At 44.1% G+C, this 18624-nt stretch overlaps 1 protein-coding gene across 3 annotated transcripts in view; it reads left to right on the forward strand.

Annotated features, from left to right (window-relative positions):
• Window positions 1-18624, forward strand: part of LOC146809872 (myosin heavy chain, skeletal muscle-like) — an 880636-nt gene that overhangs the window by 520338 nt on the left and 341674 nt on the right. For all 3 annotated transcript variants that reach the window (XM_085616724.1, XM_085616725.1, XM_085616726.1), the window contains one exon: window positions 5889-6134. In XM_085616724.1, coding sequence (XP_085472850.1) covers window positions 5889-6134 — 246 coding nt within the window. The remainder of the gene's footprint in view (window positions 1-5888; window positions 6135-18624) is intronic.

An 18624-nucleotide genomic window follows, 5' to 3' on the forward strand; every position in this document is an offset into this window, starting at 1 on the left:
TGCACGGCCGCAGCTTCCAGGTGTCACAGTCTGCGTATACTTCCAAATACATTAATTTAGCGCAGGGGGTGCCGCAGGGCTCAATCTTGAGCCCTACCCTGTTTAATCTATATGTTGCCCCCTTAGCTTGAATTGTAGAAAAACATGGTGTTTTCGATAGTGTCGTACGCAGACGACACACAACTTGTGGTCACCCTGGCTTCGAATTCGGCATCAGCTGCCAGTAGCTTTGCAGACTGCCTGAGAGATCCGGCCGGGTGGATGACAGATAACTGCCTGAGACTAAATGACAATAAGACGGAAATTCTGATAGTAGGGAACACTCCATCCATTTGGTCCTCGGCCTGGTGGCCAACAAGCTTAGGACCGGTCCCCATCCCAAAGACGGAGGTAAAGAAATTGAGAGTATGGATAGACTACAAACTTTCCTTTGAGACTCAGATCAAGAGAGTTGCAGGCAGGTGTTTCGGAATCCTTAAAATATTAAGGAAAACCCTAGATATTTTACCTATGGCGGCGAGGAAAACCCAGACCCATGCTCTCGTCACAGCAAGATTAGATTACGGAAATGTGATGTACCTAGGTGCAACCAAAAAGGGACTCCCGAAGTTGCAATCTGTCCAGAATGCAGCAACCCAATTGGTTTTAAATCTGCCAAGATGGGCATTTTTCGAAGAGAGCACTGGATACATTACACTGGCTGCCCATTCAGAAACAAATTACATTCAAGGCACTATGCCTCGGCCATCATCTCTTGCAGGGCAGATGCCCTATGTACCTGCGTAATCTTATGAACCCCTACAATACAGAAAGGGATCTGAGATCCACCTGGACCCATCTGGTGACAGTCCTGAGGATAAAGAAAGCACTAATGGGGGCCTGCTCTTTTGGCTACTTGACAGCAAAAAGCTGGAACTCCCTACCCTTGTCCCTCCGTGAAGAACCATCAGAGAGTCTTTTCCGTAAAACATTTAAAATAGGGCTCTTTACACAATAGGGAGGAGTTGTTCCTGGTCTTCAGATGTACTGATTCCCGGAGTTTGCAGTGAGTACAAATAGTGCGGGGACACACCAGTGGGTGTTACCAGACGCTCTATAAATATAGAAATACATTTAAAAAAAATCACTTCAGGTTGGTCATTAGATTCATGGAAGGTGCCAGTTTCTTTCCAAATGGTATTTATTTTTAACATTAAATTGTTCCGTTTAGCTAACTGACAAATGAATAAAGACTCTTGTGTGTTTTCACTAGGTTATGGCGTGTTGTATCCAGCTACCGCCCTAGTCATGCATGGCTTGTGACAGCCTGTCGCCAGCTGAACAACACATCAGCTCCATCCCTCACATTGTTGAGTGTGTATTGTAGACTGCTCACAATGTGGCATGCAAAAATTTGATTATGTCAGTGTTGTTCTAACCAGCCGCGGTCGGTAGTAGGAATAACTGCAGGGCAGTGACTAGGCCTGGGCTAAATTTCCGTTCCGCTCGCGGAAATTGCGATAATGTGACATATTCGCGTTCCGCAGAGAGCGTGAAAATGTCAAAATTTCCACATTCTGCAGCTTAGCGATAATTTGTTTCTTGCTCGCGCTGTAAAATGATACATTCACGCGCGCGCACGATCACCTTACCTGAATCCCCGCGTTCGCCGACAAGTTTTCCCGATCCGGTCGCGTCCTCCACGACATGTTGGATTGTTGGTAGCCATTTGCGCTGTCTCGCGACAGTTCGCGCCCGCAGTAATGTCATTGGTCGCGCGATCACGTCTTTCTTTTCGCGATCATGCACCGCGAGAAGAGTGAAAACAAGATGGCCACGCCCGCAAGCAACCGCATGGGTAAGTTGGCGAGCCGTGACCACGCAGATAATACCGCGAACGGGTGGGAAAAAAACTTCCGCATCTTCGCGATATTTCTGCGTGTTTGCGGAGATTTTTAACATTTTTGCGATAATTTGAGAAAGTCACTTTCGCAAATTCCGCCCACCCCTAGCAGTGACGTGGGGAGGGGGAGGGGCAGGGGCAGGGTGCGGGTTAGTAAACTATGGATTACAGAGGTTTACAGGTAAATTAACATATAAATTAATAATACGAATTTCGTTGCGTGCACTGCATCGCATTTGGGGATGCAGTGCACGCAACGAAATTCGTTTTATTAATTTATATGTTAACTTACCTGCAAACCTCCGTAATCCATAGTTTACTACCGCCCACCCTGCCCCTCCCCCTCCTCCTCCCCACGTCACCGCCCTGCAGTTACTCCTACTACCGACCGCGGCTGGTCCTAACCCATCTCATTGCTAAAGAACCCCTCTTCTCTATTATTCAGAATGCTAGTAAGATTGAAAGTAATTATGAATCGACAGGCAACTTCAGAAGTTGCTGATCAAGAAATCTGACCCGGTGCTCCGGTCACAGGAGGATACAGGGATGATATGTAACTATGACAATACATTACTACCATTGTGTCTTCAGATCAAGCTAAAGCACTGGGAACACTACCTTAGATGTTGTAGATAACGCCCTCCTGACCACAGATGAAGATGACCCCTGCTTCCTCATAATTCTGGACCTCTCATCTGCCATAAACACAGTTGACCATCCCACCGTCATGTACACCCTGACGTTTTAAGTATGACTTACCAGCAGTGGCCTTTAGTGGGTCCAGATGACACCAGAGTGTTCACATGGACAACTCTAGGTTTCAAATGATTCCTATTACTTGCGGAGTGCCTCACTGTTCCATTCTGTCTCCTGTCACCTATAACATCTATGTGGATCCCTTAGGGGGCTCTACTCAAAGGTAACAACATCAAGATTGGCGAGTATGCCAATGATAACACACTACCTGAAAAGTAATCTCTGGTCCAGACACCCAATACCTAAACCACTGCCTGTGCCTCGTCTTACACTGCCTACATCTCTTCCAGATCTGGATGTCCAGAGACTACCTGAAGCTTAGTGTAGCCAAGACAGAATTCCTCTTATTTGCCAAGAGCAACAAGCAAGAAATATAACAAATCTATCTAATTTACATGAACTATGACAGTTTCTAATGCCAAAACTCATCAACTGCCAAGTCACTTGCATTCACCTTGGACACCAGCCTCACCATCACAGAACACATTGCCAAAATCAAAGATGGCCTGATACCAGCTAAGAAAGTGAAACTGGTTTTATCTAGAAAGTGACTGTTCAATCCCTCGTTCTCTTACTTCTGTGATTACCAGGGGGCTTTTACGGAGGGGTTTCTTGCAAGGCAGCAAAGAAATACCGAGGTCAACATAAAGGCTATGCCCAACCCTGGAAAGTCTTCTTGGATTCTCGCATGGGTTCCTGCAGTAAAGTAATTGAACAGAAATAATAAACTAGCCTAGTGTCACTAGGAAATATTATTATTAACCTGCCTTTTAGTTTTGTGCCATAAAGCAAATTGGCTTACTAACATTTTATGAGATTTTTTTCTCCACTAGGTGAAATCATATCATGATGTTGATTCGGGGACCAAACTCTCAGTAACTCAGAATCCCTCATTTGTTCTCGTTATAAAACGCATCTTCATGTTGAATGGCATCATTTTCCAAACTGTAAATTTACTTTATAAGAATGGCGATAGAGAATGTCCATCAATTGCTAGTGTTTCATTTTTGGAACTTCAACAACCAATTCTATTCAATTGATGTCTGGAGACATTCCCTCGATGTGGCTGTGCACATTTCTGCACAATAGTTTAAAAAAAATTACAGACAAACGGGGATACTCTCCTACTGTGCACTTTGTGCCTAAAATGTATCAGTCATACCTCGCGTGCTGTAGTTTCGTTTCTACTGAGGCCCACGCATGTTCACAGATCCTTTGAAGTGTAACATTTCCCTCAGTCTCCTGATATTAAACTACTTCACTTTGATCAGCCACTGAGGTTTTCATCCCACTAATTCAACAGGGCATTTCATCGTGTTCCTTTTGTGCCTGCCTTCCTCCCTTCCTAATATTTGCGATTTCTTTGAAGAAACGGAACAAACAAAAGACGTGTTCATGTGTCCCACAACCTTTTGTTCTAAAACGCTTTTCATTTCCTACCAGGAATAATTGTTCATTTTTTATCATTTATCCGTTAGGGTCTTTTTTTGTTTTCGAAAGTGTATTCAAGTTAGTACTCTTGTTATCACCGATTTGTAATTAAAATGCTTTTGTCTATGTATTTTGACATACTGTGGTTACTGTGTTATTACATGGCAGGTTCTACGCCATTAACATTTCTGCTAACAGTGGCACGACTGTGTGTCAACAATTTCAAGACAATTAAAAGAAATGCAGGAAAACACACAACTATGTATTCTGCAGAAGAAAAACTCGGTGCTTATTTACCCTTCAAAAAAAGACCATTTAAGAAAATGTTATTGCTGAAATATTTTCTGAAGTTCGAGTCTTTGCCCACAGCAAGCTGTACATAGCTCACAAACTCTACAGCCCTCTGTTAAGTAAATGATATATAAACATTGTAGTCTTCATAAAACTTAGCGAGCAGGATTTTAAGGACATACCCTTAAATCAATAAAAAATCCATTTTTTTATAATAAAAGCCCTTGTTTGAAATGTAGCATGCAGCAGTCTAGTGATATGCAAAGTAATGTTTCACCATGTAGTTTCTGCACAGCACACGGAAGTTGGGAAACATATCAGATTGTAATCCGAAAAGTATTAGGTGTGAATTACACCTTCTCACTTGAGATAGTAAGGCAGCAATATTGCTCTATTTTTCAGTTCGCTTGCACCTGACAAATGTACTTGCAAAATTAATATGTGTAAAAAGGTCTCAGCTTAACAGCTGAACCAATGGAGGCTGTACCTCAAACAAATATTTAAAAACAGACATCAAGGCACATGTTTATCAATGGATTCTGTTGCCCTTGCAACACAATCCTCAAGTCAGATTTACCAAGCCATGCAAAGCCACCTTGTGTGGTGGCCCTGCAAGGCTGGGTAACCATGGAGAAACACAAGTCACCGCATGTAGCTGCCTAGGTTACAGTGTACTGCAAAGTCGTTACATGGGTGGATCGTGGGTGTTCCCAAGCATCCACCCATATATTTAGGCACATTCCTAGATTTAGCAAGACAAGTAACCCTGGGAATACATCAAAATTTAATGAGGTGCAATGAGGAGAAATATTTGTATTTCTCCTTGTTTTTAATTGCACACTGAGAAAGATGAAACCGCCTTTACAAATTATTATAAAGAAACAATGGTCATGGACCAATTATTTAAGGAAGAGTTAGATTAACAAAATTAACAACTTATTTGAGTTTACATTAATCAGCTCCCAAACGTCTGTAAATCGTGAAAATAAATGTGCCGAAAAAAACACTAAGTATTATTACAATATATTTATTTAGTAATTTTAAGGAAAAATCATTAGAGGGTCAAGAAGGTAGGAAAATGTTCTAGGGAACATGTAAGAAGGGGTGCTCAAGTGATATATAGGAGTCAAGAGAGCTCAAAGTGTGTAGAAAAGTAAAGGGCATATATTTACAAGACTGTACGAAACTGATAATCAATAAACAGTTAGATGCAACCTGGCCACATGCAAATTCAGGACAAGGGAACGGGTAAAGTGACCCTACAGAATAAAAACAAGTACGTTTCTAAGTTCCTTGTTTTTTTCCTGTAGGGTCACTTCACCCGTCCTCTTGTCCTAAGGAAGATCCACATAGCTGAGGTATTAAAGTCCCTCTTTTGCCGATAAGCCGGATCGAAACGTCGACGCTACCCCCTACCGCACCTGGACCAATTTCCCCTTCCCCATTTCCCCTGTTTACAGCCTTAAGAAAAGTTTCCAACACATTTGTAGTTACTTTTTGTTTTCCTATTTTCCTGTTTTATCAACAGTCGGATATCAACAAAAGGAGGGAGTCAGAACTCACACGTCTACGTCAAGAGCTAGAAGAAGCGGTTCTGAATTCTGAAGCCGCAACATCAGCTCTACGGAAGAAACATACAAACTCACTCATAGAAGTCACCGAGCAAAATGAGAACATGCAGCGGATAAGATTAAAATTAGAGAAAGATAAGCAAAGCATGAAGCTGGAGATAGATGACCTTAACGCCGCAGTTGAAAATCTTCAAAAATCAAAGGTAATGATGTAGAATTGTGCAACTATAATGGCAAGTAAAAAAAAGCAAAAATTATATCCCACACTTAAAATGGTAGAAACAAGCCTCAAACTTCTTGATAAGGATATAGGAGAACATGTCTAACTTTCATTAGTTATATTACTTCCTCTGAGAAAATCTATATATTTGTGATCCAATTTTGGAGCTAACTTCGGAGACCCTCCCATGGTGGGTAGCAAGACTATAATTTTTAAGTTATTTGTGAGATTACTGGTGAATGCATAATTGTTACTTTATCTTGATATGGCTAAGCTCATTTACTGCAGTATAGAAGTATATGTACATCCCAATAAACCAGCATAAAATTGTCATATAATGTAATTACTGTCCTACAACATTATGCAATTATTTTGCTTGATATTTACCCCGTATTAGATGCAATGAATGCAGGTATAAAACAAAGCCCTACTTTAGTTGACAACCCTAGTAATATGGGTATGGATATAGATCAACCCTTCATATAGTGGGACGGTCACTGGTTGTATGGGTGTAGGACAGGCTGTGTACACTGAACCCTTTGCATACACTGATACTTGTGTTGGATGGAGCCTGGGACCATCAAAAATATGTCAATCCAGTATTGCTGAGAGGATCTGGACAAGGTTTGGGGATCAATAGTATTTCACGGGGTGCCAAAGACAGCAATGAAACTAGGGGAACAGTACGCTATGCAAACATACAAATGGACCCTCATAACAGGGGGCCGAGTTAATTGTGATATGTGCGGTTATTGAAATGAAATAAAAATAGAATTGGTATAGCACTCTAATACCTGGGGGTGTCTAGGCACTGGCCAAGGAGAAAGCCTACCAAATGGCATAGGGGATGAGCCCAGACCCTGATTCTATTGATTGAAGAACCATGTTTTTAATGCCTTTCTGAAGGGCAGCAAGTCTGTCTTCATTTTAAGGCTGAGGGGCATGGAGTTCCACTACCTGGCAGTGCAGGTCACAATGCTCCTGCCACCCCAGGTTGATCTCTTGAATTTGGAAATCACTAGATTGTAGGCAGACACTGATCATAGAGGCCAACTTGGGATATAGCTATGAAAGTGCCATTTAAGGCATTCAGGACCTAGGTTATGCAAGGACTTGAAGGGAATACAAAGTGCCTTGAAGTCAATGCGCTTCTTGATAGGAAGCCAATGGAGCTGTGCCAGGGCTTCTGTCACAGATTTGTGTTTAGGTATGCCTGAAAGCAGTCAGGCCGCTATGTTCTATAACGCCTGTAGTTTGTTCAAAAATCTTTTCTGAATGCTAGTGAAAAGTGCATTACAGTAGTCCAGCTTAGAGACAATTAGAGCAGACACCGCAGTTTTTGTAGTTCCTTTGGGGTGAAGCGGAGAAACATTCCTGAGCAATTTTAATAGAGAAAAGGAAGAGAAAGTGAAGTGATGTGGTTAATTTGGCCTTCGATGGAGAGTTTACTGTCCAAAAGAGTCCCAAGTTTTTTGACCTTTGTAACTGGGGTGGGTAGAGTTCCAAGTTCCTGGGGCCACCATATTTGAGACCAAAAGGATGAGTTTCTGCCAAACAGCAAGACCTTTGTTTTGGTTGAGTACAATTTTAAACAATTTTCACTCATCCATCTGCCAATTTGCAGGATGCAATTGTGTAATCTGGTGGCAGTAACCTCTGCGTTGCTAGTCCCTGGCACCACGATTTGGGTTTTGTGTGTAGGATACCAGCGCAAAGCCACAAAGATTTGATCAATTTCACCATCGGGGTCATATACAGGTTAAAAAGAGTAGGACTCAAAGATGATCCTGGTGGGACCCCACACGGCAAAGAGAAAGGTGGAGAGCTGAAATCTTCTAGTGCAAATGTCTGCTCTCATTCGACAAGAAAAGGTTTAAGGGGCCCTTGATACCTTAAGGAGGCAAGACGGTCAAAAAGGAGGAGTGGTTGACCATGTCAAAAGCTGCTGAGAGGTCTAATCAATTCAATGCAGCATTTCCACTAGCATCCAGAGTATGTCTGATTACTTCTGAGGCAGTAATAAGGGCCAATTCTGTACTGTGATGGGTTCTAAAGTCGGATTGGGTTGAATCTAATAGATGGTTTTTATTGATATAGGCGGTGAGTTCTAGATTGACAGCTTTTTCAAAACATTTTGCCGGGAGGGGTAACCATGAAATTGGCCAATAGTTTTTTGGGTCTATGGGGATCACATTAGGTGTTTTAAGTAGCAGAAAGCTGGATTTTTTTTCCATTCTGTAGGAAAATAGCTGATTATTATTATTATTATTATTAATTTTTGTAGAGCGCGTAGTCACCCTGAGGTATCCCAGCGCTAAAAAAAAGAAACCCTATCTCTTCAGTTCAGCGGGCCGAGGGCAAAGCAAAAAAAAAGGGGGGGGGGACAGAAGATCAGGGTTATGGGTAAGCATGAATCACTGGGGAAAAAGGTGAGTCTTGAGCCGCTTCCTGAAGCGAAGGTATTGTGGTTCGAGTCGCAGGTCGCGGGGGAGCGAGTTCCAGAGGCGTGCAGTATGGACTGAAAAACGTCTTCCTCCTATGCGTGCTTTCTTGAATCTTGGGGTGGCGATGAAGTTTTCTGAGTCCGAACGGAGGGATCTTGCGGATTTATAGGGTGTAATGAGATTCCTGAGAACAGGGGGGCCTTGATTTTGTAGTAGTTTGTGGGCTAGGCACAGGGCCTTGAATTTGACCCGCTCCCTTATGGGAAGCCAGTGGAGGAGTTTTAGGGCAGGTTTAGCCGAATTTCTGGCAGGGGTGTTTGTGATAATCCGGGCCGCAGTGTTCTGGATTCTCTGAAGCTTGTTAAGGGTCGCTTCAGGAGCGCCTAGGTAGATCACATTGCTATAATCAAGCCTCGAGAGTATTAGGCCTTGAATTAGCAATTTTTGGGAGTTGAAAGGCAGGAGGGGCAGGACTTTCCTCAATGATTTTAGGAGCCCGAAGCAGGACCCGGCTACTTTCTTTGCCTGCGCAGTGAACGAAAGATCAGTGTCGAGCCACACACCAAGACTTTTTACCTCTTCTTTTGGATCAGGGGGGGGGGGGGCCCAGACAAGCTGGCCAGATGTTCGGGGAGAGTGAGAGTCCTTTCGGGCCGAGAAGCAGGACTTCAGTTTTCGTCCCGTTTAGTTTTAGGGCTGAGTTGTTCATCCAACAGTGGACCTGCGTAAGGCAGTTAAATAAGTCTGCTGATTGTTGTCTGGGGTGAGATAGAGACACCACTAGTTGCGTGTCGTCAGCATAGCTGATGACGCTCACTCCGAATGGGGTGATGACCTCCTCCAATGTGGACATATAGATATTAAATAATGTGGGGCTCAGGGAGGAGCCCTGAGGCACACCACATTGGAGGGGAATTTCGGAGGAGCAGGCGTTCTTCTCCCAGACCTGATAGGTCCGTTGAGCTAGAAAGGATGAGAGCCAGGATAGGGCCGAGCCTTCCACACCAACTCTCTTGAGTCTTTTAATGAGAAGTTGGTGGTTGATGGTATCGAATGCCGCACTTAGGTCGAGGAGGATCACTGCCACTGATCCTCCTCCGTCTAATAGTGCTCTGGCCTCCTCTACCGCTGCCAGGAGGGCGATGTCAGTGCCCTGACCTGGACGAAAGCCCGTCTGGGAGCTTTTTAGCTTGTTGTTGACCTCCAGAAACTGGGAGAGTTTCCTATTAACCAGTTTTTCCGCAATCTTGCTGACTCCTGGGAGTAGGGAGATGGGCCTGTAATTAGCCAGATTTTCGGGGTCGAGGGAAGGTTTCTTTAATAGAGCTTTTACGACGGCCGTCTTCCAGCTCGGGGGTACAACTCCCTGTTGGAGTGAGGCGTTCATCAGATGAGTCAGGGGGGTAATAATCGTGGGAGCTACCTCCTTAAGGATCCAAAGTGGGGCGGGGTCCCTGGGAGATCCGCTCTTAATGGATTTTAGCGAGTTTCCTACTTCTTCAGTTGTAACTTGACCCCAGGAAGAAAGACAAGTGGGTATTAGGGAGTGCGGGGGATCGTTTTCTTCGCACGGGTTCGCAAGGGGGATTGAATCAAGAATTTTTCGAATTTTATCATGAAAGAAATTAGCCAGTTGTTGGCATTTTTCCTGATCAGCTTTAGGGTCAGTGGGGTGTCTCGATCCCAGTTCTGGGGTTTTCCGGAGTTCTTTAAGGATGGCGTAGGATTCCTTACTGGAGCATCTGAACATTTTGTTAAAGCTGTCTGTAAGAAATGTGGCTGTGATTTCCGGTGCTAAGTGCACGATATTCGGGGCGCATGGATCTCTGGGGCACCGGATTTAATGTCTAGTAGACCCACAGGTTGATCAATGGTAAGAGAAGAAAAGGAGGAAAGAATCGTGGATGAATCCCTATGCGGGGGAGCAGCAGAAGACATAAAATAGAGGTCTGCAGTGGGATAAAAAAAGCATCTCTATCTGCTGTCTGATACTGAAGGGCCTCTCCTATGAATTTGCATGATGGAGTTGGGTTGTTTGGTATGACATCATCAGTCACTAAACCGGAAGGGCGGTGCTGGATAAAAAGGAATTATAGACAATTTTGACCTTATCTTGGAAGAAAGTGGTTAAACTATTAACAAACTGCTGATTAACCATCTTATTTTTATGTTCAGCGAGTTTAGCCACTTTTTTGAATGTCGCAAATAATTCTTTAGAGGAATTCTTGACTTAATCTTATGGCTGAAGTAACACACTTTTTCCTCGTATATTATTACTTTGTAATCTTCACTAGTTTGTTTATAACTTTCCTTTTCTTTGGGATCATAATTGGTTATGGCATTTTTGTTTTTGCCGCCTTAGATTGTCAGTGAACCAAGGTTCAGAGGGGGTGTTTCTATGGCTGTGATGTACTTTAGGAGGGATCAGTTGGTTTAGAGTTGCATGGAGCTATTGGTGGGATCTACTAGAAACCAAATCTAGATCTTCTGGAGTCACAGGCAGGATCTGAGTTAAGGTCTAATTGCACTCTCGCTGCTATCATTTTTAAACTGCTATCGTTTTAAAACTGTTTTTACTGCTCTTAAGACTGTTGACTGTTTACTGTTCTTAAAATTAATTTTAAAGGGGAATGAATTTGATTTTAAAAGGGGGAACTTGCACTGTATGAATTTGTATTAGAGGTTAGGGGCTTTGGGCTTTTTGCTTCATAACTGGCCATGACCGGGAGTCCGGGACCGCAGTTACTTCCTGATTTCTCTCACTGACAACTAGAGACCCCATCTTTGTTCAGTGCGCGCTCTGGTTGTCAGAATTGTTTGTCCCATAAGAATGCGCGCCGCGCGCATGTCAATGCTTTAAGGGGTTACTGTGTTGTTACTCTGCCACGCTGCTTATTTGCACTCTCGCTGCGATTGCTGCTGCCTAATTGCACTCTCGCTGCTATCATTTTTAAACTGCTATTGTTTTAAAACTGTTTTTACTGCTCTTAAGACTGTTGACCGTTTACTGTTCTTAAAATTAATTTTAAAGGGGAATGAATTTGATTTTAAAAGGGGGAACTTGCACTGTATGAATTTGTATTAGAGATTAGGGGCTTTGGACTTTTTGCTACATAATTGACCGTGACCGGGAGTCTGGGACGGCAGTTACTTTCAGATTCCTCTCATTGACAACTAGAGACGCCATCTTTGTTCAGTGCGTGCTTTAGTTGTCAGAATTGTTTGTCCCATAAGAATGCGTGCTGCGCGCACACCAATGCCTTGAGGGGTTACTGTGTTGTTACTTTACCACGCTGCTTATTTGCACTCACGCTGCGATTGCTGCTGCCTAATTGCACTCTTGCTGCTATCATTTTTAAACTGCTATCGTTTTAAAACTGTTTTTACTGCTCTTAAAACTGTTGACTGTTTACTGTTCTTAAAATTAATTTGAAAGGGGAATTAATTTGATTTTAAAAGGGGGAACTTGCACTGTATGAATCTGTCTTAGAGGTTAGTGGCTTTGGGCTTTTTGCTTCATAACTGGCCATGACCAGGAGTCCGAGACCGCAGTTACTTCCTGATTCCTCTCATTGTCAACTAGAGACGCCATCTTTGTTCAGTGTGCGCTCTAGTTGTCAGAATTGTTTGTCCCGTAAGAATGCGCGCTGCATGGACGCGCACAGAGGGAGCGCCTTAGGCAAGCCCATCTGTGTTCGTCAGCGTACCGTAAGAAGCCAGCGCCAGCCACGCTGTCCGTCGGGCCCCCCTTCCAGAGGGTAGGTTGAGCTATACCAGCGAACATCTGTGGACACTCCGCCCCCAACTATGCTCCCATCATAGTAACTGGGATGTGCTCAATTGTCAAGATACCATCTGCCCAACGTGTGTTTTCAGGTTGTGCTCGGCCCTGGCAAACTCAGCCCAAACCAATGTCTCATCATGTAGGCCCACTCCGGTTCCTCCAATTCTTGCTGCTATGATTAATGTGTGATCACTCAAGAAACACCATCTTGTTGTTTTTGACCTTCTTGCGGACAAACCAGTGGACCACCTGTTTATTACAGAGACTTGGCTAGATGCCACATCTGATCCTATTGTCGTCCTGGTCATTCCTAATGGCTATAGGATCTCTAGAGTGGATTGTCCATAGGGAAGGAGGGGGTGGGGTGGCTATTATATATAAGGATAAGTGGGACCTCCATAGGGGTGATGTTAGCTCATGGGGGGAATGCAAAGCCCTTGATTTCAGCATTCGCTTCTCGGCACATTTTACCTTGAGAGACTCCTTGATCTATTGGCCTCCCGGTCCTGCCGGAACTTTTCATAAAGCATGGGGTGATGCTGTTGTACCCCGAGTTCTTCGCTTTTCCTACTACATGGTTCTAGTTGATCTTAACATCCGTCTTGACCAGGCACACTCTAGGGACGCACTTGATTTTCTTGACATCCTACATCTTGTCCAGCTTTCTCAGTGGGTTGGTCTCCTAATCATCAAGGGGGTCACATCCTCGATCCAATTTTCTCTAATTTTTCCATATTGGTGAATGACCCCTTCCCGGTTCCCTGGTCTGACCAGTTCTTAACCTGTTTCTCTTGGGCGGTAGCCAACGCTGACCCCCTTGTCCGATGCAATCGCAAAACGGCCTTCTGCAAAATTGATATGATTGTGTTTAGCCAGGCATTGGAGGTTCCTAGGTCCATTCTTCCTGGGGATCTTAATAGGGGTCTTGCTGGGTTTACAAGTTGGGTTCTAACACACTGGATACGTTATCCTTGTCCTCCCCCTTAGGCTTTCTAGGGAGTCACCTTCCAAACCATGGTTCACGCCCGACTTGAAAGCATTAAAACATGAGTGTAAGAAACTAGAGCGGGATTGGCAGCGCAGAAAATTATGCCCCTTGGCTAAACATAAGCTTAGGCTTAAAGCCTATACTATTCGACCCGCATTGACCTTGCCAAGAACAACAACAAAGAAATTTTCGCTATCGTCCACAGCTTCATGTCCCCCACAGCCCAATCGAGCATGTCTCCATCCACAGAGGCCTGGTGCGATACTCTCTCTAGCTTCTTCGTGAATAAAATCTGCACTATTCAGGTGGCTTTTTCCTCCTTCAGTGGGGTCACAGTTGGTTCCCTGCCAATAGTGTCTCCACTTGCTAATCCTATGCACTGCCTGCCTGCCTTTATTCCCATTGATCTTCCCAGCGCTCTTAAAATTCTGAAGGGTCTGAAATCAGGCTCTCCATCTGACACCTGCGGAGCCAGATTGCTGGCAGCTGCTGCAGAGACTATCAACTTGGAAGTCAATAGTTTCATTAACATGTCCCTCCAGGAAGCCCATGTCCCGGAAGTCTGGAAGCAGGCTAAGATTCTTCCCTTACTAAAAAAAAACATATCTTGATCCTCTTAACCCTGGGAACTACCATCCCATCTCCCTCTTGCCTAGTGTGGCTAAGGTGTGTGAAAAGGTGGTGACCAAACAACTCACTGAGTTTATTGAAAGCTCGGGCCTCTTGCGCCCAGCCCAGTCAGGATCTTATAGCACCGAGTTAGCCTTGGTGGAAATTTCAGAAGCTATCCGGTAGTGTCTGGATGCCGGCGGGAGGGCAGCGTTGAGACTACTTGACCTGTCGGCAGCGTTCGACATGGTTCTACACACTCACTGCTGCTCTCTCGACTTGCCGAGATTGGTGTGTCTGGCACTGACTGGGGCTGACTTAAGTCCTTTCTGGAGGGGTAGTTGTAACAGGTCTGGCTTCCGACATTCACTTCATCCCCTCGGACAGTGGCCCTAGGTGTCCCCCAGGGGTCTTCCCTTAGCCCCCTTCTTTTTAATATCTACGTTACCCCACAGGTCCAACTTGCAGACGATTTTGGGGCTAAAATCATTGCCTACACTGATGACACCCAGCTCCTATTTACCTGGGGTAAAAATGTGGAGTCTGTCTCTTCTGCAATTTTTTTTTATATTGAGGTGGCTAGCTGCTGCTCAACTTAAGAGCAACGAGGAGAAGTCTGAGATACTCCTCTACGGAAAATTCGCCCCCAATTTTAGAGAAAAGATCAGGCCACCCGAGTTTCCATGCCTTCTTCGACAGGGAAGCCCGCTAAGAATCTGGGAGTTTGGTTTGAGGAGAACCTATCATTTTCCACTCAGGTCAAGAAGCTTGCCGGTAACTGCTTTGGGCTACTGAAAACCCTCAGGAAATGTCTCCCTCTCCTTCCTAGGGCTGTGAAAGAAACGGTTATCCGTGCTCTCATCTTATCCCAATTAGACTATGCCAATGCTCTGTATGTTGGTATCCTTGGCTACCTGCTGAATAAGTTAGAGGTGGTCCAAAATGCGGCAGCCATGCTTCTTCTTGACATCCTTATTAGAGGCAGCGTGAGATAACCTCTGCGCTCACTGCACTGGCTTCCCATGGCAGAACGGGTCAATTATAAATCCCTAGTCATTGCTCATCGCACCCTCCATGGCCTAGGCCCTACCTACCTTCAGAAGCGGTTCTCCTTCTATGCCCCTACGAGACATCTGCGCTCTGTCTCAACTTCTAGCCCAGGTTCCCCACTTTAAACGTCAAAGATTGGGTGGCAGCTCTCTTGCCCTGAAAGCCGCCTTGGCCTGTACCGCACTGTCACTTGCGTTACGCAACACCCAAGACCCTATGGCTTTCAAGAAAAACCTGAAAACTTTAATCTTTGTTTAGTTCAACCTATTTTACCCCTCTTGGTTCGTGCTGGGACACTCCACAAAGTAGCAGTGCGCACTAAAAATTAAAATAACATAACATAACATTGAAAATGTCTGTATCAAGCCTAGGCCAGGGAAGTTGAGTCCTGATAGATTTAGGAGTAGTAGATTCTGGATCTCTCATTTTCCAGTTAAGCTCAACCTTCACTGCTAGGGGGTCAGACCAATGAAGTGGAAGAGAGGATGATGTTTGAAGATGGGGGTTGTCTGAAAAAATTCCATTCAGTAAGTGGCTTGCTGTATGGGTAAGTCCATTAACTAGTTGGCTCATGCCAGCACTAGCCATAACATCGATGAGATTGGCAGAGTCCACATCAAGGGGATTATGTAAATGGAAGTTAAAATCTCTAAGCATGGTGAGGTCCGGAAGGTCAGCTTTTGCTTCGAGTAATTGGCTAGCATTGTTAATAAAAGCTGCTTTGCATCAAGGGGGCCGGTTTATCAGCAGACCATTGAATGAATGTTGCTTACTGGGTTCTATTTAAAAAAATAGTTCTCACACTCCCGGGCTTCCGAGAGTGCTTAAGTTAACATTTTAAAATGGTCAGGGTGAACTATGGTGAGACCTCCTCCCCTTTTACCCACTCAGTCAAGACTGGAGATCAGGAAACCATGTGGAAGCATCAGAATCAGGTCGGGTTCAGAGGTGTCATCAGCCCAATTTTCCATTATAAAGGCCAGATCCAGGGCCTGGGAGTCCATAAAATTGGCAAATACAGTTGCATTTTTTACTAATAATATGGCATTAATGAGAGTGCACCGGCATCTAGCCAAGAGTCCATTTCTTTCAACTTCCGAAGTGAGAGAGTGAAGGGACTTAACTTTAGTGTTGGTTAAAGCAGGCTTACAAGTGGTACAAGTCAGCATGTCCTTGCTGCTATGAGGGTTCAAAGTAGGGCTGGAGAATATCTTACCTGGTGAGTTAAGTTTGAGCAGCTCGTCCCTTGAATAGCAAATACAATCCTCCACTTGGGTCATCAAACCGGCAGGGCGGCTGGCACTGAGCACATTCCAAGCATGGACGAGTGCAGACGGGCTTGCCTTTGGCATGTCAGCTGCACGCGCACCTGCTAATAGGCTGGCTTTGAAGCCCAGCATTCGGGGTGTGGCAGGGGGCATGGTTGGAGGAGAGCTATTTAGTGCGGTGATTTTTAAAAAAGTGTGACATGGCAGTCTAAAACTGTACTGGCAGACAATGCAGTGGCAGGCCCGAGACATGGTTGCAGGCTACTCATGTGGGTGGCACAATCAGTGCTGCAAACCCACTAATATCATTTGAATTACAGGCCCGAGCACACAGAGCGCACTGTAATAGGGACTTACCAGTAACTCAAGTATGCCAATCAGGGATAAACCAATCACCAATACAATTTAGACAGAGAACATATGCACTTTAACACTGATCAGCAATGGAAAAGTGCCCAGAGTCCTAAAGCCAACGAAAACAGCTCAGAAAAAATAGAAGGAAGAAGGTAAAAGTTTTGGGGATAACCCTGCAAATAGGGACATGTCCAACACCGCCCGTAAGCTAGAATGTTTATAGGAATTCACAATCTCCTACCACTCCCTTTGTGAACCTGGAAATGTTCACAATTTCACTCCAGCAAAGTGCTGCCATAAATCCCTTTCCGGGATTGCAAGAAACCATAATATTGCATTTGCAAAGAGGAATCCATTCCCTCTGTGTTGGGTTTCTTGCCATGGCGACTTCCACACAGGGAAAGTGGTTGCCAAGCTTCGGCATCATGAGATGTGTCATGGAATCTGCTGTCAAACCTGTGTCAAGCACAGCTTTTTATGCTGATCCCAATCAACATTTGGGAATTCCAAAAGGTAGTAAAACTACACTCTGATGTAGGTTGCAAAATAGGAATTCAGTTTTACTACTATTTTTGAGATTGAGCCTCTATAAATTGGATATTAAGTCTGCCATTGGTTTACATTATGCTCGTTATTAACTACATTTTGATTTCTGGTGGCCTATAACCCACTATAACACATGAGAAAGACATAGGAGAAGATTGTGTTCATACATGTCACCTTTCATGTACTTAAAATACTGAAAAATAGTAATAAGTTGTTTAAAAACTTTGCTTAGCTTATTTCATCTTTTACTTAATTGTGAGTGTGCTTTTTACTTCTGAATTTCTTTATTTTAAATTACAGAAAGGGTATTCTCCTGGCCCCTAGCAGTTGCTTCAGAAACTAAACAGTGCTCCTCAGAACACTGTTTACATTCTGCTCTTGGCACTGCCTTTGCCACCTCTGAGGCCAGGGGTTGTAAAGGCAGTCCTAAGGGTTTTCCAGGATAAAGCCAGGGGCTGCAGACCTAAATGGTGTCTTTGCCTTGTGAGGGTGAATCACCGAAGTCACTAAATTAACCTGAGCTCAACCCCCTGTAGCTATAGCACAGAGCAGACAGGCTTTACTGAGAGACAATGTGTTAATTATTTATGCAGTATCAAAACAGTAAAAAAAAGTCACAACACAGGAACAATTTCACACCAATTCAGAAACGTATGGTGAATTTAAATACACAAAATTACACAAAAACTACAAAAACCAATAGGAGGAAGCAGAGATCTGAATTTTTAAAGTTGTAAATAAAAATGGCATCATAAAACGTTAAGCAAAAGCTCAGAGAAGGGAAAACCTGACCCTTCAGCCCAGAGACAATGCAAAGTAGTCAGATTGGCTTGGCAGGTCTGGTCTGGTCCTCTAAAGGCCTTTACAGCCAAAAGTTTCTGAGTCCCAGGATCAGTGCTTAATGTGAGCCAGTGGTTTCTGGTACTCGTAGCTGGCACTTAATTGTCAACACTGACGCTTGTGACAGTGTGCCACAAGGTGGCATTGTCTGGCTAATTTAGAGATGACCATAACAGTCAATTATTAATTCAACATACATTTAGAAGGACTATTACCGTCTGCCCAAGCCATTCTTGTAGCTTTGAGGCCACTTGTAGGAAAGTGATGTAAGTAAGTGTGTTGTTACTCTCATTGCAGCATGGCAGGGGCAATGTGGGGTGCAACCTGCAGTGGTCTTCTGACGCGAGCCCTGGTACTTTTTTTTTTAATACAAATTAAGCCCTGCCAACATGTTAGAGGGAGTAGAATTTTAACACAGCCCAGGGTTAGTTAGAGAACAAACAGAACATAGTAAGCACAGTGGGCAACCTCTCTTGAAGCACCGACAAAAAGAGAGCGTGTCCTAGGAGCAGGATAAACAAAGTGACAGAGTTAACTATATTACTTCAACTTTTAGAATTACAAATCAAATTTAGAGGAGCTTCACCCTT

Source organism: Triturus cristatus, chromosome 7 (assembly GCF_964204655.1).
Source record: "Triturus cristatus chromosome 7, aTriCri1.1, whole genome shotgun sequence".
NCBI classification, from domain to species: Eukaryota; Metazoa; Chordata; class Amphibia; order Caudata; family Salamandridae; genus Triturus; species Triturus cristatus.